The 25,475-nt window shown below is 41.4% G+C and overlaps 3 protein-coding genes across 3 annotated transcripts in view; 1 reads left to right on the top strand and 2 right to left on the bottom strand.

Annotated features, from left to right (window-relative positions):
- The window catches only part of acap3a (ArfGAP with coiled-coil, ankyrin repeat and PH domains 3a), a 331,316-nt gene extending 325,779 nt beyond the window's left edge, over positions 1-5,537 (top strand). The window contains exon 25 of the mRNA XM_078558003.1: positions 2,971-5,537. Coding sequence (XP_078414129.1) covers positions 2,971-3,077 — 107 coding nt within the window. The 3' untranslated portion in view covers positions 3,078-5,537. The remainder of the gene's footprint in view (positions 1-2,970) is intronic.
- A 3,896-nt stretch (positions 5,538-9,433) lies between these two features.
- On the bottom strand, positions 9,434-16,622 carry aurkaip1 (aurora kinase A interacting protein 1). The gene is made up of 4 exons (XM_078558000.1): positions 16,600-16,622; positions 15,812-15,909; positions 10,805-11,262; positions 9,434-9,750 (listed from the first exon to the last, which is right to left on the bottom strand). Exons 2-4 carry the CDS (start codon positions 15,861-15,863, stop codon positions 9,634-9,636), a joined length of 627 nt encoding a protein of 208 aa, XP_078414126.1. The 5' UTR covers positions 15,864-15,909; positions 16,600-16,622; the 3' UTR covers positions 9,434-9,633.
- A 4,379-nt stretch (positions 16,623-21,001) lies between these two features.
- aldh4a1 (aldehyde dehydrogenase 4 family, member A1) overlaps positions 21,002-25,475 on the bottom strand; it is a 33,642-nt gene continuing 29,168 nt past the window's right edge. Inside the window, exons 13-15 of the mRNA XM_078557999.1 lie at positions 23,937-24,058; positions 22,985-23,103; positions 21,002-22,257 (exon numbers count right to left, since the gene is read on the bottom strand). Coding sequence (XP_078414125.1) covers positions 22,145-22,257; positions 22,985-23,103; positions 23,937-24,058 — 354 coding nt within the window. The 3' untranslated portion in view covers positions 21,002-22,144. The remainder of the gene's footprint in view (positions 22,258-22,984; positions 23,104-23,936; positions 24,059-25,475) is intronic.

Genomic DNA, 25,475 nt, shown 5'->3' with positions numbered 1-25,475 from the left:
TTCTTATATTCCCCCCATTAGCCCTATCCTCTCCTAAAGGACATGATTCATGCCAGACTACAGTTTTGTATCTGCCTGCAGACCTTCCAGCATTTTGCCAGTCTGGCTATACATTTGTAAATCTACATGCTGGGTTTCAACTCTGAATGATACCGCAGCTGAGCTTAGTACTGCTTTCACCTACCACCCACTCGTGTACCTGCCAGCAGGGCAGTGACTTCAATGATTGCTCTGATTTACCCCTCCCTGGTCAGGGGGTAATGGTCTTGGCAAATACCCATCTGAGACTTTGATGATCCCTTTAACCCACTATCGTACCAGGCATTTAGCCATCGAGTCATCAGGGAGAGAGCCAGTCACTCAAACTATTCACAGGTCTACAGTCTCTGCATTGTCCATCTGCCAATGTTAAAGGAAGGGAAGAATTCTGACAATTCACATGAGATTGTTTGTGATTTAAACCATGTTACAGTATCTCTGCTGATGGAAGCCCTGGTGTTTGAATAAGATGCTCAGACAAAACCACCTGAATTAATTCAATGTTTTCACAAGGAATCAAACACTGACGGACCATATCAATATCAAATGATCAGCTTAAGCATTGTTTCCTTCCTTTCTCTCCCAAGTTTCTCTTTTAAAATTTGTGTTTAATAGTGGTGTTGATGACATGGCTGAGAAACTGAGCCCAGCAATGTTAGGAAACTAAGAGTTACAGGCTGGATTTACCAGTTGGTGCTCAGTAGGGTCTACCTGCAGAAACAGACACTTACAGCCTCTCCCACATCTGCTGTCTGCCCCTGACAGCACGAGGTTAACTTTAGTCTTTTCACCCCTGGCAATTGTAAAATCTGCTTCTGCCCACTTTCTCTCCTTTAAGGCATTGGCTCAGGCTGTGAGACAGCTGCTATGAGCACTGGGTGCCCTGTAATGTGCCCATTCTCCATGTGTGAGCCTGGTGGTGGGGGGGGTGGGGGGGTGGGGCGCAGTTTATAATCTGACCCACCCCTTCGCCCCAGTTGAGGAGCTGGGATGGGGTGCTACACTGGTCTTATACCCTGACCGATTTTACTCTCCATGCAAGTCAATATTGGGCAGGGTGTAAAACCAATGTTGCACATAATCGCAAAAATCTCCCACCTGGCACATTAGATTAAAACTTGACTGTCAGGAAGCTAGTTGACCTGCATATGCATCACAGCCCAGTCCAATGCTTGGGGCTACTAGATAGTGACAACAGAAGGAAAGCTGTCAATCACAAGGGGCATTGAGGCCAATTATAACAAGCTAATTTGGGAAACAAGTTGACTAAAACATACTTGAGTATGTAAATAGTGTTTGAAAATAACTTACTTTTCCCTTCCTATTACCCAGAATCGACCTTCTTGTGTCATGAGCCACAGAACAGTTGAGGCACAAGCCACCTGCTTGTGTTAAATTTCTCTTGGATGGTGTGTAATGCAAAAAGCTGTTGTGTTTCTCTCCTGCTGAGATCAGCAGCAGGTAATGAGTAGATGCTGCCCCCTGCTGCTCTATCAGCAGAATCACACAGGTGTCAGAGCATAGGACAAGAGTGCAGTTCATCATGAAATAATTGCAATTCATCATGAACTAACTGCAGTTCTTCGGCTAGAGTTCATGGTAGAAATTAGAATTAACAAACTGAGAAGAGAGAGATCTTAAAAGAACTGCGTTGGGTTAACAGATCTCATTCTGGACAACATCTGGGAATTGGCCTCAATGCTACTGAAAACAGGCTGACAATGGCAGGCACCATTTGGGTCATGTTAATGCAAAGTAATGCTCCTTTCATCTATTAACTATCCACTGACTTTGAGTGAGGTACCAGAGGGTACCAGATGCCTTTGGGATGATAGCCCACAATGGTATCCTGTACCTCTGGAACCTTCATTCCCCTTGGTATCCAGTGGGTCTGGAAGAGGATGAGGAATAAAACTGGAGGACAGATTTTTGTTGAAAAAAACATTGATTGCGGTCAACACCAGTGAGATTTACAGCACAGAGAGGGACTATTCAACCCACATCTTCTGTCTAAGCTCTTTAGTGGAGAAACAACAGACTGCTCCCATCCATCTGTGCTCTCCCAAAAGCTATGTATCTTCCTCTGCTTCACCTTTCCCTGATGAGATGCAATAGTCTCTGCCTAACTATTCTCCCTCGCAAATACTTGCATGTTCCAACAGCCCTCACAATTTCTCCTAAACTCTCTCCTCATTCCTTTAGTAACAGTTTTAAATAGATGGCCACCAGCTACTGATGCTCCAACTTAAGGAAGCTATCATAGAATGTTAATAGCACAGGAGGAGGCCATTCAGCCCATTGTGCCTATGCAAGAACAATTTAGCTAGTCCCACTCCCCCGCCTGTTCCCCATAGTCCTGCGTTTTTCCCTCTTCGGGTTCTTATCCAGCCTGCCTGAGTTTACTCTCATGCAAGTCAATATTGGGCAGAATGTAAAACTGGTGTTCCACGATTGCATAAATCTCCCAGCTGGCACATTAGATTCAAACTTGACTGTCAGCAAGCTAGTCGACCTGCGTGTGCATCACAACCTAGTTCACTTTTGAGTCCCAGTGACTTTTAAAAGCCATGACTCAATCTGCGTCCATCTGCCACCCTTTCAATGCGTGCAAAACATAACAGCTTGCTGCAGTAAAAAGACTTTCCTATTCGCTCAATTAAAGCCCTTCACAATTTTAAAAGCCTTTGTCAAATCTCCTTGGAGCCCTCGCTGCTCAAGTTGAGCCAGCCTCAATATCTCAGGTCTCTCATTTCCCATTCCTGATGACTCTATGCTGTACGCTCTCTCAGGCCTTAATGTCCTGCCAATAATGGGGCATTAAAACGACACACAGTACTCCAGCTGTGGCCTGACCATTGCCTTGTAAAACATTAACTTTATGATTTCAATTAAATATCTTCATTCTAAGTACATTTTTTCCCCTTCTTGCAGGCGATGAAACGTATCATGATATTTTTAGAGAATTTTCCCACATGGCATCCAACAATCCCGAGAAACTGAACAGGAGAAGTTTCCACGTCAGCCATTCCTGCAGGTAGCTGGAGAAGTTGCTCCTGTGGTCAGCTTCTCTGGAGACTCGTGTGCTGCTCGCCTGCTGACCGTGGACTGTCACTCCATGAGGAAATGCGATCACTGTCCGAGGCGCTGAGGATAACAAGAGGTGTGGATAAATTCCAGGGCTCCAGCTGGGACCAAGAGCATTTGACAATTCTGATACCTATTACCAGAAGCACCGCTGTAGCTTTCAGATTTATAACGTGAGTTAAAAGAAATGTTTTTTTAATATGAGCTTCACCGTACCCCCCACATCCCCTGTCCTGGTTGAAATATACCTTATTTGGAACTGAGCCACGAAGGAAGTTCCCAGGTTTTATTCATGCTGAATTGGGCAGTCTTCACCAGGATGGTTGATGGTTCATTGTCCTGGGCTAAGGAGAGGAAAAGGCTCCTCTTTCTCATCGCTATCAAACAGCTCCTGCTGGACAGTGGAAACGTGAGGAGGTCTGATAAGGGCGGGGCTCACCTTGTCTGTCCTGCCTCCCCAGAGCTTACTGAAACTCGTCGTCTGGGCTCAGCTGCGAAGAATGTCTATCTGGATGAAGTAAATGAGAGGCTGGTACCTATTGAACCAGGTCCCGGCATGAACCAGCAGTATTGGGGGAGGATGGGGAGGACATTGGAGGAGCGTCTTTCTAATTTAAGCTGACATAATAATCCAGTGCCCAGAGAACTATGATTTCTCCCACCTGCCACCCTGAACCCCCCCAACACAATCCATGTGGTACAGTGAGGTTTTGAGTAGGTAACAATGTTTCATGATGCGAATTTGCTGATAAACATTGGTGATTTTATCTCAATCCTCATTTTGTGATGTTTATTATATTGAATTAAACACTTGTGCAATACTGTGTAATATTTGTAAAGGTGTGTGATCCCTAGAATGATCATTGTAGGCAGGATTGGTTAATGCAGAGGCCATCCAGTATATCAAGCTGCTCCCACCTGTATTAGCGCTGGGTGAGGTATTTACTCTCCCCCTGCCAGGCCATCCTTACCCCCACTTCCCCCATATCACTCCAAATTAAACTTCAGCTACTTTATTGAGCAGATTCCAAATTAATTTTTGTCCGTTAGAGAGATTAAGATATTACTGACACTCACAAGTCAAAAAGGAAATCCTTCAGCTCTGTCGGTAACTACCCCAAACAAGTCCCAACTTGTTCCCTGATTCATGATGAGTGAACGGACAACAGCTAAATGTGACATCTGCAATAGGCCTCAGCACCTCTGCAATGGGGAGGAGGGGAATCTGTTGGGGTCTCTCATTCCTGATCGCCTTTTCCAGTGAATCCCACTGAGAAGATTATTTCGGACAAGAACAGGATTGGGTTTCACCACCCAGGAGTGAGCAAACCGTGCCACGCTTGGGCCATGGTTAGTTGGGTGAGAGGCCTCGGAGGGTTGTTGACAGAGCTCGATTACAGCATCAATCACTGCCTTCAGGTGCAGGGAGATGAAGGAAGGAATAATGAGGAAGAGGAGGGAGTAAAAAGAGGGGAAGGAGGGATCATGAATAAAATTGTTGCTCAGCACTTGTTGGAATGATCATTTACAGTTTTCTAAATAAAATATTATTTATTACAAACTCATATTTAAGGGGCTAGTACTTCTCTGAAGCATGCGATGAGGCACTTTATATATCTGCTTTGCTGTATTATAAAAACAAGATTTAAAGGACAGATTATACAGGTATAGTCTGCTTGTCATTTTCAAATCCAACCTTGTACATAATGTACATGCAGTCTAGGAAGTAGGAAGTAATATATCAATATTTTTAAATGGAAGTCTCATAAACACCAGCAGACATATTGAGCCAAATGGCCTGTTCCTGTGCTATAAAATTCCATGTTATTGTAAAAAAAAACAACCTACTTCATGTACAACATTGCAACATGTATAGAGAATCTAAACAGATATTCTTTAATAATAAAATTGATTTGTTGTTAAACATTTCAGTATTGGTGTTTTTTTTCTGTGCATGTCGTGCCTGAACTGGCAGCTGCCACTGTCATAATAAGTTCCAACAAGTAGGTGAGCCTTCCTTCTCTCCGACTGAAACATAACATTTAGATTCTCTCCTTTTGAAACAATGGGAGCGTGTCCTTCACAGAGTACCTGTCTATGAGTCGAAATTCCAGGATTAGGGGAGGCATGGAGCAGGCAGATTCTGGATGTTAGTATTTGGGGCAGAAACCATATCTGTCATATGTGGAACCATGACAAATTCTAACCGGGAGGTGGTGGTGAAGTTGAGTCCTACTCCTGTCTGAACTCTCTGGGCCAGTTTCTGAAACGACTTGGCCTGGGTTTTACATTTGTCTTACTCCAATATGGTACCTGTCGGTACACAATGTGAGCCAGAAGTTCCGATGCCCCCGCTGGAACATGCTGGAAGTGCATCCTGCAGAAATGCTCATTCCCAAGCTGTGAATTTACTCTCGTTAAAATTATTATCTTACACAGACATCAGATTTTTGTCCCTTTATTCCATGCATCAACATTCCCTCTGTTAACCCTTCTTCCCTAATAGTATTTCTCTGTTTAATGCTCTAATATTTTTAAACATGAAACCTAGCTCAATTAGTAATTTAAGTCTGAGTTTGGTCATGCTTGCTGACTAAGTGTATTAAGGATTATGGAGCCATCATGGGTAGATGGAGTTGCGATGGTTTCATAGAATGGTGAACAGGTTGGAGGGAGTAAATGGCTTACTCCTGTGGATGGAGTATAATGTGGGGAAGTGTGAGGTTATTCACAAATATAGAAAAGTATAGAAATAACTATAGAAAAACAGGATAGTTTTTAAATGGCATTGTTTTTTAAGAAAAAGGATTTTAGAAAAGTATTTAAGAAAGGATATACTGGCATTGGAGGCAGTTCAAAAGAGATTCACTAGGCTGATTCCTGGGATAAAGAGGTTGACTTATCAAGAATGGCTAAACAGGTTAGGCCTTTATTCATTGGAGTTTAGAAGAATGGGGGGTGAACTTATTGAAACATACACGATTCTGAGGGGGCTTGACAGTGTAGATATTGAGAAGATGTTTCCACTAGTGGGGAAATCTTGAACTAGGGGACATAGTTACAGAATAAGGGCACAATCATTTAAAACAGAGATGCAAAGAAATTTCTTCTCTCAGAGAGTAACGAATGTCTGCAATTCTCTATCCCAGAGAGTTGTGGAGGCTAGATCACTGAAAGTATTTAAAGAGGTAGATAGATTTTTGAAATATCAGGGAGCTGAGGGCTATGAGGAGCTGGCACGAAAGAGTTGAGGCCTGGGGCAGATCAGCCATGATCTTATTGAATGGCGGAACAGGCTTGAGGGGCCACATGGCCTATTCCTGCTCCTATTGCTTATGTTCTTATGAAACATCTATATGTTGATGTTCAGAGAGATGTACTCGTACAAATAATACAAAGTTAGCATGCAGGTGCAGCAAGCAATTAGAAAGGCACCTGGCATGTTGTTCTTTACTGCAAGGGGATTGGAGTACAAGAATAAGGAAGACCTGCCACATTTGTACAGGACTTTGGTGAGACCATACCTGGAGTACTCCATATGAAAGGGAGGATATATTTGCATTTGAGGCAGTACAGCAAAGGTTCACTAGATTGGTCCCTGGGAAAGGTTATCCTATTTTGAAAGGCTGAGTAAATTAGGTCTATACTCTCTGGAATTTACAAGTATGAGAGATGATCTCAGAAATTTCTTTACTCAGAGGGTTCTGAATCTTTGGAATTCTCTATCCCAGAGGGTTATGGATTGAGTATATCTACAGCTGAGATAGATTTTTGATCTCTCAAGGAACCAAGAGATATGGTGAGAGGGCAGGAAAGTAAAATTGAAGTAGATCAGCAATGATTGTATTGAATGGTAGGGCAGGCTCGAGGAGCTGTATGGTCTAATCCTGCTCTTATTCATACATTTCAATGTTGCCCCACTCTTGCCCTCTGCAGTGCTGTCGACTCAGTTTCTTTAGCTCTTCCATCATTCCCTCACTGGTTACCTTGCCAAAGTTGAATATTTCTGTTGTACTCTTTCTCTTTTCTGTCTTAAGCCCAACCTTAAAATCCACAACATTGTGGTCATTTCACCAGTATGCACAAACTCCAGCCTACTCCACCATTTCCTCATTGTCACTATGTCAAATTTCAAACAATCACAGCAGTTTATACCAGAACAGAAAAGGATGCTGATTGGTTGGCAAGTCAACTCTGATTGGCCGAGGGATTGCTATAGAGAAAGCGAACTATAGGCTCTCTAAGCTCATGGTTAACTCCAAAAAGGTGCAAGGTATGTGGGTCATACATCCTCAGGAGTGGCTGATTGAATCAAATAGCAAGTTCCTACAGCATTTCATAATAGGCAGAGTACTGACCATAGTCAAACCAGCCCACCTAGCAAAACCCAAAACCAAATGTCTGTTAAATATGCTTCCACAATTGGGCAGCACTTGCCGAACAATCCTGAGTGTGCTAATAGCTACACTAACAACCAATTTAAGATAATCAATCAAACTCGTAACATGGCTCATTTACACTCGCTAGAAGTGACATACATTCAAATGCAGGGACCCATTCTCTGCAAACAAAAGGAATATGTTCAAGTCTTGTGACTTTTTTTGAATTACCCAGAAGCTTGAGAAGCCTATAGTTCCCTGTTGCTTTCTCCAAGGCAATGGCTTGGCCAAAGTCAACCTGCCAGCCAATCAGCATCCTTTCTCCTGTAGTATAAATAGTTGTGATTGTTTGAAATTTGGCATTCTTGCATTTGTCCTCATGAGTGCAAGATGAAAAGCTCGAGCAACATGGCTCTTTCTTCAGCGATGTACTAGTATGATGTTTGTGGAAGAGTATATTATGATGATTGAAAACTTATGCCCCTTCAATCCTACTCCCATTGAATCACTAAACGCTCAACTTCCCTTCCTGCCCCCTCCGCCAAATTAGCTGTTAACTGTCCCCTCACCTACAACCACTTACTCACCCTTGATCTCTGTCCTTGCAAACTAATGCCCTATCTCCAATCTTCCTTTCCTCTCCAAAGTCCTTGACCTTGTTACTGCCTCCAAAATCTGTGCCCATTTCCTCACCATGTTTGAACACAGCAACCAAAGCATTGAAATATCAAAGTCAGAAATTACACGCTTCATGCCTGTGGCCATAGTAAACTCTCTTTTCTAATCCTTTTCAACTTATGTGTGGCCTATTTTGGCACAATTGACCACTTCATCTCCTCCAATGCCTCTCTGGGTGACTTCTCTTGCCTGGTTCTATTTTTTATCTATCCAGTTGCAGCCAAAGAATCACCTGCAATTGTTTCTCTTGCTGTTCCTGCACTGCTTCCGTGGGAGTGCCCCAAGGATGTACCTTTGGCACCTCCTCCCCAAGGCAACATAATCCAAGAACATCAGATTCTACATGTACATCAATAGCATCTAACTCTGCTTCACTATCATCTCTCTTGGCCCTTCAAGTATTTGATGTCATGCTGCTCACCTGATGTCCAGCATTGGATGAGAAAGAATTAAATATTGGGAAAACCCAAGCCTTTAGTCCCCACCATGAACTCTCTTCCCTAGCCACTGACTCCAGCCCTTTCCCCACTGCCTGAGGTCGAGTAGACTGCTTTGCAACCTTGGCAGCCTATTCGATCAAGCCGACTCCATAACCCTTCCATCACTAAGTCTGCCTACTTCCACCTCCTTAACATTGCTCAATTCCATTTCTTCCTCAGCTCATCTGCTGCTGAATCTCCCATCCATGCCTTTGTTACCTCTAGACTTGTCTGTTCCAATGCTATCCTGGATGATCTTCCTTCTTTTACCTTATGTAAACTTCAGTTCATCCAAAACGCTGCTGCCGGTATTCTGACTCACATCAAGTCCCTTTCACCTATCACCCACATGCTCCCGGTCTGGCAACACCTCTGTTTTAAAATTCTCACCTGGTTTTGAGATCCCTCCATTGCCTCGACCCTCCTTAACTCTGTAACCTCGTTCAGCATTTAACCCTCTTGAGATCTCTGCACTCTTCCAATCTTGCCCTCTTGTGCATCCCTGGTTTTCATCACTTTACTGCCGGTGGTCATGCCTTCAGCTGTTGAAAACCTGAGCTATAGAATTCTCTTGCTAAGCCCCTTTCTCCTCCTTTAAGACATACCTAAAAACTGACCCCGTAGTCCAAGCTTTCGGTCACCTGTTCTAATTTCTCCTTATGTGGATTGGTGTCACATTTTGCTTGATAACACTCCTGTGAAGCACCCTGGGATGTTTCACTATTTTAAAAGCACTGTCTAAATGCAAGTTGTTGTTGTTATAAAAGACCTCAATTTTTGAGAAGATCTAACTCCCAAATTTAATGTTTAAATTTATTAGTGAGACATATATTTTATTCCATAGACAACCACATCTCCCTCTTTGCAAAGGCAACATGAATCATTAGATTATGGTTTTAAAATAGGACTCCAGACAGCTATTCTTCAAAACATTTTGTTCCACTTTATATAGAACACAGCTGCTGTTTCCAGTGTCACTCAGATTTTCCATGGTATCGTTTCACAAATATCTTTGGTGGCTGCCAGCCTTCTGGTGGTTTCTTCAGTCCAGCTTTCTTCCAGATTTGCTTCAAATCCTTCTCAAACTTGTTCTGTGAAAACACAGGATCATAAAATTAGGTCTAAAACTCTAGGATAGAAAATTGTAATTGAATCAGTGGTACACGGTCCTCTGGGAAAAAAAAAGGAACACATCCAATAATTGAAATTGCTTTCAACCTTCTATTTTTAAAATTTCACTGTTTATGGGCACAATGTTTGCTTACAAAAATTAAATACTTCTTTCCCAAAGGCTAAATATTGCACTCTGCTGACACTGAGAAATCATATACACATGGTTTGATACTGAGCCATAAGGTAAGGTCAGGAATGTTTGAAATTCAAACAGTGATATGGGCTGAATTAGTTGACCTCAGGCAGGAAGAATAACTGGTCCTAGGAAATGGAGGGACAGGGGCAGAATCATCTATCATCCCTGTTTCTGACTGCTATCCAGTGGACCCACGGTAGTAACTGTCTACACGTATCTCAGGTGAGCACAAGGGTGAATGAAGCTGTGATTCCTTCCCTATCCGTCCCCACCCCACACACACATGCACAAACATTCAAATAATAATTCACAACTCTCAGTTTTGTTTTGGCACATGAAGAGTGGCCAACTGTCTGAAATGTTCAAAATTGAGATAGATCAGCCAGGATTGTATTGAATGGCGAATCATGCTCAAAGGGCAGAATGGTCTATTTCTGCTCCTATTTTATATGTCTGTCAGTATCCATGAGATACCTCATTGCCCTCAGGGAACACAGAGCTGGGAAGAAAAAATTGAGGGGGGGTAACTTACTTGTGTGTTCATTAATTTTTAACACATTTATCAAGAGGCACAACATGTTATGATAAAAATGTATGGCCCAAAGTGCTTCAATAGTTGAGTGGTACAATAATGTACTTTAGTTCATTATTGTACCACTAACAGTAATCAAAGATATGAAGTGTAAATATCGTGAAACTATTTCTCATGAAGTTAATCTTAAAAATGTTTGCTTAAATGTCTTTTGACAATATTTACACAGAAAGTGTCCCATTTGCTGAGGTGGCTTGTAAACAAAGTCCAGACATTTGGCGTGGCTACCATTACATTAACTTACCTGTCGCCTTCGCCTGCGGTTTTCCTTGATCCGTCTACGTAAAAACTTTGTGCGCTTTAGCCATTTTTTGTACTTGTGCCTGTTCATTTTCCTCCTGCGAATTTTCAATACATTTTTACACTGGATTTTATCTATATTGTAATTCATCACTTCTCCATTCTCTTCAAATTGTAGAGCTCTCTCGGTTGAAGGGCAGTCATAATGCTGAGAAGGACGCTGGACACTTATCTCGATACTTTGCTCATGGTTTTGACCCAATCTGGGTACACAGTGTCTAAATGTTAGCCAACTTTCTAATGGGCTAATGGACAATTTCCGCGGAATCAGGAACTCCTCTAGCTCAGGATCTAGTGTACACCAACGTTGTGGCTTCACCTTAGTTTGATGAGGCTGTGTGTAGCAATTTCTGGATAGTGCTTTACATTGCTGAGTAGCAGAGCCAAGAACAGATTGTATTCCTATAAATGGAAGAATAGAGTTTTTATAAAATCCAACAGCTATTTTAACCTATTAAGTTTTTTTACAAAAAACAGTGAACTGATTGAGAAACACATTTCAAGTCCTAGTCTTGACTTTTTGGAGAAACTGCGACAATCTCTGGAATGTTACCAGGGAAGTAGAAAATAGGCACAGAAGGAATTCCCCACTTCAAGGATGAAGAGCACCTTCTTATGGGGGTTTCCCAAGGTGCAGCACTGACAGTACTTGCAACAAAATCTACAAAGCATTTCTCCTTCTGTCCTAGGATAAGAGCAACACTGGGGGAGGACTAAGTAAAACAACATTCTGAAGAAACCAAAAGACATAAACATAAATTAGAATTAAAATCTCCTTCTTGCTATGAGGCACAATTAAATAAATGTTCCTGTTAGAGCACAGAGACTGGCCACTTTGGGAAAGCTTCAAACTAGGGAGCTTTTTCGCTAATCTCAGTGGCAGATTGGGCCAAATGGCCTATTTCTGTGTTGTAAATACTTTGTAATATGCGCTTAATTTGTCACATGTGGATTCAGAAAATGTTAGCAATTCATTGGTTCCTGCTGCTGAATCATTTTAAACAGGCTCCTGTTGAAAATTCACTACAACAACAACAACTTGGCATAGTGAAAACGTCTTTTGCCGTCCCTGAAAAGCAAGGGAGACATAACCTCTGGAAGTTACCAATGCTTCTATTACTGCATTTTTTTGGTTGAGAAATTAATCATTTACACTGGAAAAGACTACACATTTTCATATATTGGATAATATGTGAATAAACATTATCCGAAGAACTACTTTGTAAGCTGCAGAGTTCAGCCACACAGCTAGTCAGCAAGACAATTATTCACTTGTCCAAGATCATCTACGTACATTGCCATTCAGATGATAGAACTCCTTAAAGTCATGTGATTTAAAAAAAAACAAAATAATGTTTCATTAGTTGATTACACCAAGTCCATTAAGGAGAACTTCAAAAAACTAACATTTTATGTCCTTCTCAAAAGCAAATTGAGAGAAAAACCTACAACAGAACTGTAATGTGTGTGGGGCTGCAAAACAGGGAACTGTATTTCATCACAATGCATATATTGAACCACTGACAGTCTCAATATTGCCATAAGAATTAGGAGCAGGAGTAGGCAATTCAGCCCCTCGAGCCTGCCCGCCATTCATTACGACCATGGCTGATCTCATTTCAGTCTCAACTCCAATTTTCCACCCTCTCCCCATAACCTTTCAACCCGTTACTAATTAAAAATCTGTCTATCTCCTCCTTAAATTTATTCAGCGTCCCAGCATCCACTGCACTCTGAGGTAGTGGATTCCACAGATTCACGACCCTTTCAGAAAAGTAATTCCTCCTCATTTCTGATTTAAATCTACCACCCCTTACCCTAAAAATAGGGCCTCTCGTTCTAGAATGCCCCACAAGGGGAAACATCCGCTCCACGTCTACTTTGTCTATCCCCTTTAGCATCTTATATGCCTCAATTAGATCTCCTCTCATCCTTCTAAACTCTAGCGAGTATGGCCGAAACTGCTCAATCTCTCCTCATAAGACAAGCCCTGCATCTCTGGAATCAATCTAGTAAACCTCCTCTGAACCGCCTCCAGTGCAACCACATCCTTCCTCAAATAGGGGGACCAAAACTGTGCACAGTACTCCAGGTGTGATATCACCAATACCTTGTACAGTTGCAACAACACTTCCCTATTTTTATACTCTATTCCTTTAGCAATAAATGCCAAAATTCCATTTGCCTTCCTTATTACCTGCTGTACCTGCATACTAGCTTTCAGCGATTCATACACGAGGACACCCAGATCCCTCTGCACTGAAGCATTCTGAAGTTTCTCTCCATTTAAATAATAAGTTGCCTTTTTATTCTTCCGACCAAAATGGATAACCTCACACTTATCCACGTTAAACTCCATCTGCCAAATTTTGGCCCATTCACCTAACTTGTCCATATCCATTTGTAAATTTCTTATTTCTTCATTGCAACTTACTTTCCCAGCTATTTTGGTGTCATCTGCAAATTTAGCTATAGTACCTTCTGTCCCTGAATCCAAGTCATTAATGTAGATTGTAAATAGTTAGGGCCCAAGGACCGAACCCTGTGGCACCCCACTAGTTACGGCTTGCCATCCAGAAAAAGACCCATTTATCCCGACTCTCTGCTTTCTGTTGGTTAGCCAATTCTCTATCCAAGTTAATACATTACCCATAGCTCCGTGTGATCTTATCTTGTGTATTAATCTTTTGTGCAGCACCTTATCAAAGGCCTTCCGGAAGTCCAGATATACTACATCTACAGGATCCCCATTATCCACTTTGCTTGTCACATCTTCAAAGGACTCTAGCAAATTAGTCAAACACGATTTACTCTTCATAAATCCATGCTGACTCTGATGGATTGCATTTTGACTTTCCAAATGCCCCATTACTACTTCCTTAATAATGGATTCCAACAATTTCCCAACGACAGATGTTAAACTAACTGGTCTATAGTTTCCTACTTTCTGCCTCCCCCTACTTTTTGAATAAGGGCTTTATATTAGCATTTTTCCAATCCATTGGAACCTTTCCAGAATCCAGGAAATTTGGAATATTATAGCCGATGCATCCACTATCTCCGCTGCCATTTCCTTTAAGACCCTGGGATGTAGGCCATCAGGTCCTGGGGACTTGTCACCCCTTTAATCCCAATAGTTTGCTCAGAAATGTTCTCGACTTCAGCAGATTATTGATCATTTCAAATGCTGATTTGGAAGTCTTGTGTGATTGTTAGTTAATGGTTATCACATTCAAATTTGTCATTGCAAAATCACAAACAGTTGCAGTCATGATAGAACTTTTGTGAAAAATTCTGTGGAACTTCCACTCTACATAGAAATACACAGAAGCAACAACATGGAAACAGGCCATTTGGCCCAACCATTTACCCTCTACACAAAGAAAGAGACCCAATGACATTTACCTGTCCTTTTCCTGTATCTCTATTCCCTTTATCAATCTAATCTTGAATGATGACATGATTCTAATAGGGTCAGCCTTAGGGGTGAGTGTGCTACACACTGAGCCAAGTCAGGAGTTTATGGGTTCAAGCCCCACTCCAGAGGCTTAAGCATGTAATCCAGGATGGAACTTCAGTGCAGTACCAGAGGAGTGCTACACTGTTGCTATCTTTTCAGTGAGTCATTAAACCGAGGCCCAGGCTGCCCTCCCAGGTGAACGTAAAAGATCCCAAGTCAAGTAAGAAAACCTACTGATGTGGGAAAGAGGAGCTTGTTCATTTTAATGGGAATGCAAGTCAAATTAAGTGAGCCCGTTCATAACTGTTACTCTGGCTGTTCATATGCTGTGACTTAAGATGGATTAATGATTCAAGTCTGTCCTTATTTTAAAAAGTGCTTTTTTCGGACTGCCTTCAAACCAATTCAAAAGACTTAAATGGTCAAATGTGACAGACACAAATAAACAGTTCAGATCACAAATATGGGTTTGCGTTACACTCCTGGATTATGCTATTATATAAGTAAATATTGGTCAGTGTGCCAGCTCCAGCACGCAAGTAGTAGGGGTGGTAGTGGTGGGAGGGAATGCACTTACTGCACCTCCAGGTCGCCCACTTTATCCTCAAGATTCAGAACATTCATACTGAACTTTGTGACACCTTTTGCCTCATTAAAAATTAATAACCACAGTGTGAGTAATCATTCTCATCTGTCAATATCCTTATAATCTTCACATTTACTTGCATTGATATCTGCAATTATCTTCTGCCTGGCCCTCAACTTTTAAACTACAAAATCTAACTACTGTAAACCTTCTATATCCATCACGCATTGCTTTCCCTCTTTCTGAGTTCACATCTCCTATCTCTTTACTTAACCCGTTAATCAGGGCATTGGAACCTGCCTGATTCTGGTGAAGCCTATTTCTTCTGTCCTAGACAACTGAAACATTCTCTTCTACGTCATCTTCCTAGACAGACATTGACATGCCTAATCTGCTTCTCCCTAACCTGGCCAGTATGTGGCACTCGGGGTAATCCCAGGATTACCATCAATGTCTCAAAGTAGTCTAGAGCCAAAGTCCTTCATACCTACATTCTACTCTTTCCTATATCATTAGTTCCTACATGAACCACAAATTCTGGTTGGTTTCCTCCCTTTTCAGTATATTTTTTACCTCTTCATTATGTCTCATACTCTATCACCTGGGAGATAAACCGTTAAAACATGTCAGTCAAGGTTGCCAAATAGGTGGTCTCTTTCTAAAGGGTTGGAGCAATGCATTTCTGCCACAGAAATGGCTGAAACAGGAAATTGGATAAATAATTAAAGTAGAGGAAGATAATGGACAAATGGGACAACAGAGCAGGTGGATTAAATTTCAGATTGTTGTAGAAAAGTGCCAACTGTAGATGTCTTTGGTTCTATGATTGTGATACTAGTAATCATGATGGACCAAATGGATTTCGTTTGACCTGAAATGTCTTTGATTCTGAGACTTCAGCTTACCAGGCAATCTAGGTGCTTTCACAAGTTGCAAAGCCAATCTGGACAGAAACATTATAGTCCTTCATTCAGGAACAAGTGTAGGAAACCCTCAGTTCTACCTGAAAAAGAAATTTGGTCTATAGTTAGTATCAGCGCCAATGAAACATGAAATATTGGCGGCGGGGGGGGGGTGGAGTGGAGTGGAGGGGTGGGAAGTAAGGGAGGGGGAAAGAGTTGCCAACTGTGATTCAACATATTTCAGGAAATTTCAGGTGACTTGCCCAATGCTCCAGCCATTAGGTGGCCAACACATCCACCCTATTGACGCACTGCCTTCCTACTCCAACTGGAAAGCAAAAAGACCCATCACCCAATTGGATGATGCTTGACCGACAGCCAAATAGACATTTCTTCCCCATTTTGAACATTTTTTTGATGAAGGGTCATACGGATTCGAAACGTTAACTGTGTACCTCTCCGCAGATGCTGTCAGACCTGCTGAGTTTTTCCAGCTATTTTTGTTTTGGTTTCGGATTTCCAGCATCCGCAGTATTTTGCTTTTATCTTGAATATTTTTATATCTGGTAAAGAGAAATGTTCAAAGAAATGACGAAAAAAAAATCTTTTCTAATGTCCCAATGATTTTTCTCCAGGGTTTAGGGATGGGGGAGGGGAAGGGCCGGGAGCGAGTGGGAGGAGGAGAGGAACGAGTTGAAACCGAAGGATAAACAAGCCACAAATCACCAGCCGACATCCCAGGAAGCGGCCCCTGTTGCCGGTAACCGGGGCCTCGCGCTCCGGCAACTCACCCCGTCCAGAATATTCCGCACTTCCGGTAACGGCGCAGAAACCCATCCCCCCCGGCGCCGGAGTCGGAACGAAGGTTCCGCAGGACCAACAGTTTATTCCACAATTTTAGGTTCTTCACGATTCCGGTAAATTTAGATTCTTCCCGATAAGATTAATAGACTTTAACAGGAAATAACAGTAATAATGAGCCTAAACACGTCTCAAGGTTTCGGAACAATCACATTAGGGAAAGAACATGTTGAAATTGGATGCCCAGACTTGGAGCTGAATTTTCCTCATGGGTGCTGGTTTTAGCCCCAAAATAGTCATTACAGCACGGGAAGAGGCCGTTCGGCCCATCGAGTCCCTGCCAGCTCCCCCTAAAGTAATCCATTCAGTCCCATTCCCCACTCCAATCCTGACCCCGTAGCCAAACAAGATTATTTCCCTCGTGCCCATCCAATTTTCTTTTGAAATCATCCATCGTCTCCACTCCAACCATGAGCAGTGAGTTCCCAGTCATTACCACTGGCTGCCTAAAGCATTCTTCCTCACACCTCACCTCCTGCATCTCTTACTCAAAACTTTCTCCAGTTTTTCTTTGTCAACCTTATCCAAACGTGTCATCATCTTGTACACTTCTATCAAATCCTCCCTCAATCTCCTTCGCTCCTAGGAAAACAAGCCCAACTTTTCCAACTTAAACTTGTAGCTAACATCCCACATTCTTGGAACCATTCTGTAAATTTCCTCTGCACCCGAAAGAACCCTGTCCCTCATGTCCTTCTTGGCTACCAGAATTGGATGCAATATGGCATATAACCAGAACTTTATAAAGACCCAGCATAACTTCTTTTGTACTCAGTACCTCTATTTATGAAATCTAAGATCCCATTTCCTTTACTAACTGGTCCTTCAATATTTCGTGCCACCTTCAATTAAGATCTACAGCAGCAACTTATATTCATATAGTGCCTTTAATGCAATGAAATATCCCAAGGTGCTTCACAGAAGCGTTATAAAACAAAGAGTGACACAGTCACATAAGGAAATATTAGGTTGGATGTCCAAAAGCTCGGTCAAAGATGTAGTGCCTTAAAGGAGGAGAGTGATCGTGATGCGGAGAGTTGTAGGGAGGGTATTCATGAACTTGGGGCCTAGGCAACTGAAGGCACAGCCATGAATGATGGAGCAATTAAAATTGGGGGTGCACAAGAGACCAGAATTGGAGGAGTGCATATATCTCAGAGGGTTGTGGGACTGGAGGAGATTAGAGAGATAGAGAGGGACAAGATCATAGGAGGATTTGAACACAAGGATGAGAATTTTAAAATTAAGACATTGCTTGACCAGGAGCCATTTAGGTCAGTGAACACAGGGGTGATAGGGGAACCGAATTTGTTGTGAGTTGAGACATGAGCAATAGAGTTTGGATGATCTCAAATTTACAAAGGATAGAATCTGGGAGACCAGCCAGGAGTACCCCAGGTTCCTCTGTCCCTGCACACTCCTTAGAACTGTGCCATTAAATCTTAGCCTCTTAATACTAACCTGGTGGAGAGGTTTAATTAATACTCTCTGGGGGAGGAGGGTTAACCCCCGCCACCTGGTTAAACCAGGCACGACAGAAGTTTACTGCTCTTTTACCACCTGCAGCCATTTTAACGCTGCTGTTTTCCAGAGTGTTTGATGCACTTATCTGAATCAGGTGGAAGTGGGGCACATGACATCTGCAAGTGTTACTGCACTTACATTCTAGAGGTTGGGTCCCCTGTGGTTAAGTATTTTATTTTTGGCTTCATGCTGTTGAAGTTGTGAGGGCCTGGAGGCCATGTGTGAAGAGTGGAAATCAAGGATGGGAGGAATTTTGATGTCACCAATAACCACCACAACAACTTGCAATTACAAAGCATCTTTAAAGCAGTAAAACATCCCAAGGTGCTCGAGAGGAATGATTAACAAGCAAAATCTGACACCAAGCTACATATCAGGAGAGGTGACAAACGTTCTGTCAAAGAAATAGTTTTAACAGCATCTAAAGGAAGAAAGAGAAGTAGAGGGGGTTAGAGAGGAAAGTCCAGAGTATAGGGCTCAGGCAGCTGATGGCAATACAAGTAAAATTGGGGATGCAACAGAGGCCAGAATTGGAGAAGCACAGAGATGGAAATGTACAATGGTTACAGCACAGAAAGAAGTCATTCAGCCCATCATGCCAATGCCCGCTCTCTGTTAGAGCAACTCAGCTGTTTCCACTTCCCCCACCCTGTTCCCCTTGCACTGCATTTTTTGTCTTTTCAGATGCTTATCTGATTCCCTTTTGAAAGCCCTGCTCGTATCCCCCTCCAACACACTCTCAGGTACTGCATTCCAGATCTTAGGCATTCAGAGGGCTGTAGAGCTGGAGGAGATTACAAAGATATGGAGGAGTGAGGCCATGGAGTCATTTGAAAACAAAAATGAGGAATTTAAAATGGAGGCATTGATGGACTAGGACCCAGTGTAGGTCTGCAAGCACATGGCTGATGGGTGAGCGGTACTTGGTGCAAGTCAGGATACAGGTAGCAAAGTTTTGGATGAGCTGAAGCTTATGGTTGGTGCAAGGTGGGAACATCCCAAGGAGATTCACAGGGTGATTACCAAACAAATTTGTCACTGAGCCACATAAGGAGATATTAGAACAGTATCAAAAAATAACTGCATTTATGTAGCCTCATGACCACTGGATGTCTCATACTGTTTTACAGCTAATAAAGTAAATTTTGAAGCATGGTCACTGTTGTACTATAAAAATATATGATGTAGGAAAATATATGAAATCTAATTCCTCACTACCTCATCCCCTTGTTTGCTCATGAGCGCTCAAGTGCTTCTCCCGAGCCAATAGTAAAATATGCTGGGCCCTAATCCAATGGTAAAACCCAATACTACTGGCTCTACCTGATAGCATTATAATAATAGAAATAATTTCTAAATCTTTTTACGGTACAAAATACATTTTGGGAATTCTAGAGTCCCACTTCCTAACAATATTGACACTATAATTAGACCATTATGTAATCTTGCCAGGTGAATTTCATTATTAATATACTCTGGTTTAAAATCACTATTATGAAGATAAGTAAAATTAAAAAGATATCAAATACAGTGCAAAAATGTCCAGTCCTCTGAGGTAGCCTGTTGCTAATGATTTACAGATACTGAAGCAATCTTGTGTCTCTTTGACCATCAAAGATTTCAACATTTAAAAACATCAGGTAAATCTGCTGATTCAGTGTTTTAATTTCAGTTTAATGTGTCATCCTTTACCTAAAAAAAGCATTAGAAGTTTTAAAGAAGTTAATGTTGCTAGACTGGGCACAATTTTTAAAATTTATTAATTCAACAGATGTGGGCGTCACTGGCTAGGCCAGCATTTATTGCCTATCCCTAATTGCCCTTGAGAAGGTGGTAGTGAGTCACCTCCTTGAACTGTGTACGTACACCCACAATGCTGTTAGGGAGTTCCAGGATTTTGACCCAGCGACACAGTGAAGGAACAGCCGATATGGTTCCAAGTGAGGATGGTGTGTGGCTTGGAGGGGAACCTAGAGGTGGTGGTGTTCCCATGAATAAGCTGCCCTTGTTTTTCAAGGTGGTAGAGGTTGTGGGTTTGGAAGGTGCTGTTGAAGGAACCTTGATGAGTTGCTGCAGTGCATCTTGTAGATGGTACACACTGCTGCCATTGTGCATCAGTGGTGGAGGGAGTGAATATTTAAGGTGGGGGTGGTTGGGGTGCCAATCAAGCAGGCTGCTTTGTCCTGGATTCACCTGAAGAAAAAATATTGATTTTTAGGTGGTGTAGAGGTGAGATGGCAGGAAGATCAGGTGGAGAGGTCCTCTATCGAAACTCTAGCCCTACAAATAGCAGCTGTGATTTCCCTCTCATGACTTTGCAATGAACCCGACCTATCAAGTGGAATTGTGCCCTGTGGAGATGGTGGCTAACTCAGGAGGGAAAGGGAAATTACCCTTCCCCTCCTGACCTCCGAGTCCTGACGTCCTCCCTCAGTCCAGTCCCTTGATGTTGTTGGCGATGGTGTCTGTGGGCCAGCGTCCTTCCCTTCCGACCTCTTCTCTGAGTCCTCTGAGACTCAGACAAAGGATAGTGCCAATTAAGAAAGAAATGAACACATTTTAGGTTTAGAAAAGTAGTCATGATTTTTTTCTCTCCCTAGTTCATAACTCTTGGGGCTAAACCACAGCAGTATTCGCTCACTGAGATGCACAGAATACAGTGGGACTTATTAATGCAGATTCCTCATTGGTATGCTGTACACTGGTTATAGAATCTTATATTTTCAGATATGGTGTTTGCAGGAAAAGGAGAGTTAGAATTGAATTCTGTTCAATTATCAGAGGCAAGAATGCAAGAGAAGCAGGTGGTTTGCAATTCATGTAATCTTTACTTTTTTTCAAAATCTCAGTTGATCAGCTACTAATTTGTAGTAATCATTTTCACATTCTTTCACGAAAACAGCAAGTGCTCCACGTTCTTGCAAACTGATATTCTCCATTGTTGAATGTTTGTGTCTAGCACTTATATTTTGAATCACCATTTGGCCATATTACAAATGGGCTAATTTTTCTGCAGCTTAGTTTTCAGCAGAGCCTTTAATTATTGCTAACAAGAGACAGCACAGAATCCCACAATAAGTTAAACCAATTCTAAAATCATTCTCATATATTGCTCGTACTTGGAGAGCCCAGAGATCGATGGTCTGGTTACAGCATAAAACAATCAAATTAATTTAAATAAAGACAGAGAAAGACCAAATTACACAGATCTAAAAAAAAAAGGAAAAATGTAAAATTGAAAACAATTCACCACAGAAAAAAAGAACTGATGAACATTCTGAAGTCAGTAAATTCCTGATTTTTCTTCAGTGCTACTCTCCAGTGTTTTACCACTATTTTAATATTTCTGGTGATTCACTGGATGCTTACAATTATTGCAAGTTTAGTGCTTCCTATAGTGCAATTCAAATTCAGATTTACATTAATAACTTTTTGCAGCTTGTGATTTGTCACAGTTATACAGTAGAGATAAGATTAAAAAGCAAACTTAAGAATTCATACAACAGCAAAATACTGAGGATGTTGGAAATCATCAGTAAGCATCAATACCTTTTGTCAGAGCATTAAAGTCAGAGATTTAATTTTAAGTGAAATAAAATACTGCTGTGTCAATGCTGTGAGTTAGATTGTTTAACCATACTCTGAAAAAAATGCACAAAATCTTATTAAAGTTGCACGCACAATTACTAAAACATGTCCTCACTTGGTCTCCAGTCTTTTATTTAGAAAAACCCTGCCCTTGACTTTGACCTGTGTTGAGGCAGACTTTTGAGAATTTAATCTTTTATGCCACTCAGAAATGACAGTGGATGGAAAAAGCATTTCCCAAATGCACAGCTGTACATAAATTTCAGATAATGGCTCAACAGTTGTAGGTTTTTACTAAAACACCTTTCAGTATTAAATTGTAAAAATATTCATTGGAGCACATTGGTGCTGCTTTTTATGTATCTATTCCATATAAGGGTATCTCCATTTGGTCAAGGGAACATGTGTCTCCTTTACAGATTGTGGTGATGTCCAACGGAGAATGTAGTGGGGACCTCCGGCCTTGTCATTTGTTCCTTGAAAAAAGGGAAAAAGCCATACAGTTAATGGTGTCTTGATTTGTTTAATCATAATTGGAGTCATTGTATTCTTAGGAAATCCTCCATTTTACAAGCATCTGTGGAGTGATGAAACTCTCAGTGCTGAAGTAACATTATTGCAAAGTTTAATTTCTACTTTGCCAATATTATCTGATTTGTAAGATTTAAAAACTTGTTCAAATCTTCAATGGTAGACAGGTCCATGCAGTTCCCTTGTTCATGATTTTTTTTTAAAATTAGGAACTTTTTACGCTGGATGAAATGGGCAACCAGAGAGATCCTTGCAACAACCAGCAGCTAGGCAGACAGGTCAAAAGTTTGAACTTTTTCCCCCCCCCCCTGTATGTAAAAACCAAGTACCCCTCACAATAAATTCAACTACAACTGCTAGCCCAAGTGCAATATAGATAGATAACAGTGTACCTACACGCAGGCTGGCAACCTTACAGGATTCAGTGCCAAAATCCTAATTAGCAACAGAAAATTCACACTTTATTTTAAATAGATATATCTATATATCTATACACACACTAAAAATAAAACAACATACAAGATTCAAAAACCAGAGATTCACATCCTGAAACACAGTGACACTTGAAAGGAATTTGGAGTAAATGGACACTGGGTCTAAAATTATCCAACAGAAACATGACTCTGTGTAACATCATTAACAAATGGACTGTTCTAAACTCAACCCACTTACCAGAGATACGAGCTCCTCCAAATGGTTGCTGTCCCACAACCGAACCAGTTGATTTGTCATTGATGTAAAAGTTTCCAGCAGAATGACGTAGAACTTTACATGCTTCAGCTATAACATTTCTGAAATAAAGCATGTTTTAAAATAAAATCAGATTTTCAATTAAAGGAGAGGGGGTCTTTTTAACTTGGGTGATCGTGTCAAACAGATTTTAAACATCTCTCCCTATTGAAGATAATGCAAATTAAAATTGGGCCAGGTGTATAACTTGCAGCAGATAAGATGTTGCCAGTTGTACATTATCACCCAAAGTTAGAAATACCCCAATGTGTTAGCAACCCGGAATTTGGGATCTAACTGTGGCTTGCTATTGTGCCACAGACCTATTGTAGCACGACTCTCGCCCTATTATTTATATGAAATGCTGTTTTTTCTTAACCCTAATGTACTTATATTGGAAATTAATTGCAGATGGGAACAGTTATGAGGAGAACAATCATCCATGGTTGAAATGTATAAGTAAAATATTTTAATTAGAATTTTGGAACTTCGAAATGGTGAAACATTTCATAAATAAGTCATGTGCATGCGTCACAAATCACTAATTCCCACATTAGTTTCTTCTACATTAGACACTGATCTGATGGGCTGCTGGGCAGTACCTGGGGGAGGAGCCCCTAATTCCGGGAAACCCCCTGATCATTCCGGGAGAGTCTTTAGATCAGAAGAAACTTGCAGGAAATGACTGGCTTTGTCTTTTTGAAGTTTGCAAAGTATAATGGTCGAAATGTAACAGATGCATTTCCAAACATACATATTGGTAATTTTTAAATAAGAACTTTGGCCAGTGATTTTAAATACTATTTTCTAAACAACAGAGGCACAGGCATCACATGGATCATTTACTACCACTGATCATAGTATAAGGATATGCTCTCCAGCCTAACAAACTCACTTATCCTGTGCAAAGACAGCACCAGTGAGACCAAAAGGGGTGCTTGTATCAATCAAGTGGAGAATTTCTTGATACTTGTTTTCAGGGTAAACATAAACTGTAATGATTGGTCCAAAGATTTCCTGAAAGCAAAGAAAAATACAATTAGATCATAATTCATGATTATGCTCTTCTTGATAACTCCATTGCAGCAGCAAAAACATGAGCCCTGGTTTTAACATGGGCCATGCTGGGGTGTAACAAGCTTTTTCATTGCACCGGTGAGAGGCCAAAGCCATTTTAACACCCCGCACTCATCAAGATCTCAAGACAGATTCCTGTCTGAGCCCAATGGGATTGAAGGGGGAATGGCAGTTGGGAGCGGGATTCTAGGCAGCAGGTAGCCACAATTCAGTACCTGAGGAATCAGTCTGCTGCAGTCAGGTAAGTGAGTTTGGAGGGGGTGGGGAGGGGAGAGAGAGAAAGAAAGAAAAAAAATCAGGCAATGATTGTGGTTCTGAAGGGAGCCAACACCCTGCTCCAGAAGGAAACTATAAAAAAAATACCTGGGACACTTATGGTTCTGGATCTATTTTGTGGCAGCTTTCCCTTGTGGGCCTGTGGTAATTCCAATAATTGTATGTTGAGGAAGAATGAGTCCAAAGCTAGCCTGTACTTCAAACAGGTTTATTTCCAAGACAGCAAAGCAAAGTCACAAATTCTCCCAGTTCCTCCTCCCTGAGGTGTTCCAGTTGTCCCCATTTTGAGCAATCAAATTAGCAAAAAAGGGGACAAATTAACAAAAAGCCCATTTATAAAGCTCTTTCCACAGCCAATACACTGGAACACTCTCACTCAGGTTTGTGTGCGTGTCTCGGTGCTTTTCCTGTCACACTGATGTTTGAAATCTTTTCCCACAGACAGAATAGACAAACATTTCTCCTTCCACGTTCAGAGGCCAATGATATTTAGGTCCAGATGCATTGAGTGGTTCTGTCAAATCTTGACGTGGTGCTTGGCTTGAGTTTCCTATCTGTAAATCCTCTCCTTCTAATACCAGATATCTGGATGTAAATCTGATTTCAGACCTTCCTCTGAACAGTTTTCAAAGTGAGCTCCAGCTCATTGACCTTATAACTCTTTTGAGTCAACTAAATAAACTAAATTAACAAAATGAGGGACAAAATAAACACAGCCCCTAAATTAGGGAAACTGAAAAACAAAGATAAAGTTTGAAGGAAACTTGCAAACATTAAACCAAAATGTGATTGCTTATAGGTGGAAAAATATCCATCACCTGCTAAACAATGCAATTGCCTGAACAATGTCATTGCCATTAAACCTTTACATTGTAATTGCCATTTCACAAAGTGATTGCCACTGGATCTTAACAATGTAATTAATAAGACACTGGCATCTGTACCATGCGAGATTCACACAGGCTGAGGTTAAATTGGCGCTGGGGTTCGAATGACGTCATTGTGCCTCAACATTTGAATATTAATGAGGCTGATGCCTGTCTGCAAAACCTGGGAATTGAAACAGTAGACAGCAGTGCTG

Source organism: Cetorhinus maximus, chromosome 15 (assembly GCF_964194155.1).
Source record: "Cetorhinus maximus chromosome 15, sCetMax3.hap1.1, whole genome shotgun sequence".
NCBI classification, from domain to species: domain Eukaryota; kingdom Metazoa; phylum Chordata; class Chondrichthyes; order Lamniformes; family Cetorhinidae; genus Cetorhinus; species Cetorhinus maximus.
The sequence above is the reverse complement of the archived record's forward strand: the minus strand, read 5'-3'. Positions and strand labels throughout refer to the sequence as shown.

Excerpts from the sequence above, each read along its gene's own strand:
- aurkaip1 (XM_078558000.1), bottom strand. The coding sequence starts at position 15,863 with ATGTTTCTGTCCAGATTGGCTTTGCAACTTGTGAAAGCACCTAGATTG. Across the intron at positions 11,263-15,811 it reads GAAAGCACCTAGATTGCCTG|GAATACAATCTGTTCTTGGC; the intron begins GTAAGCTGAAGT and ends TTCCATTTATAG. Across the intron at positions 9,751-10,804 it reads ACCGCAGGCGAAGGCGACAG|AACAAGTTTGAGAAGGATTT; the intron begins GTAAGTTAATGT and ends GTGTTTTCACAG.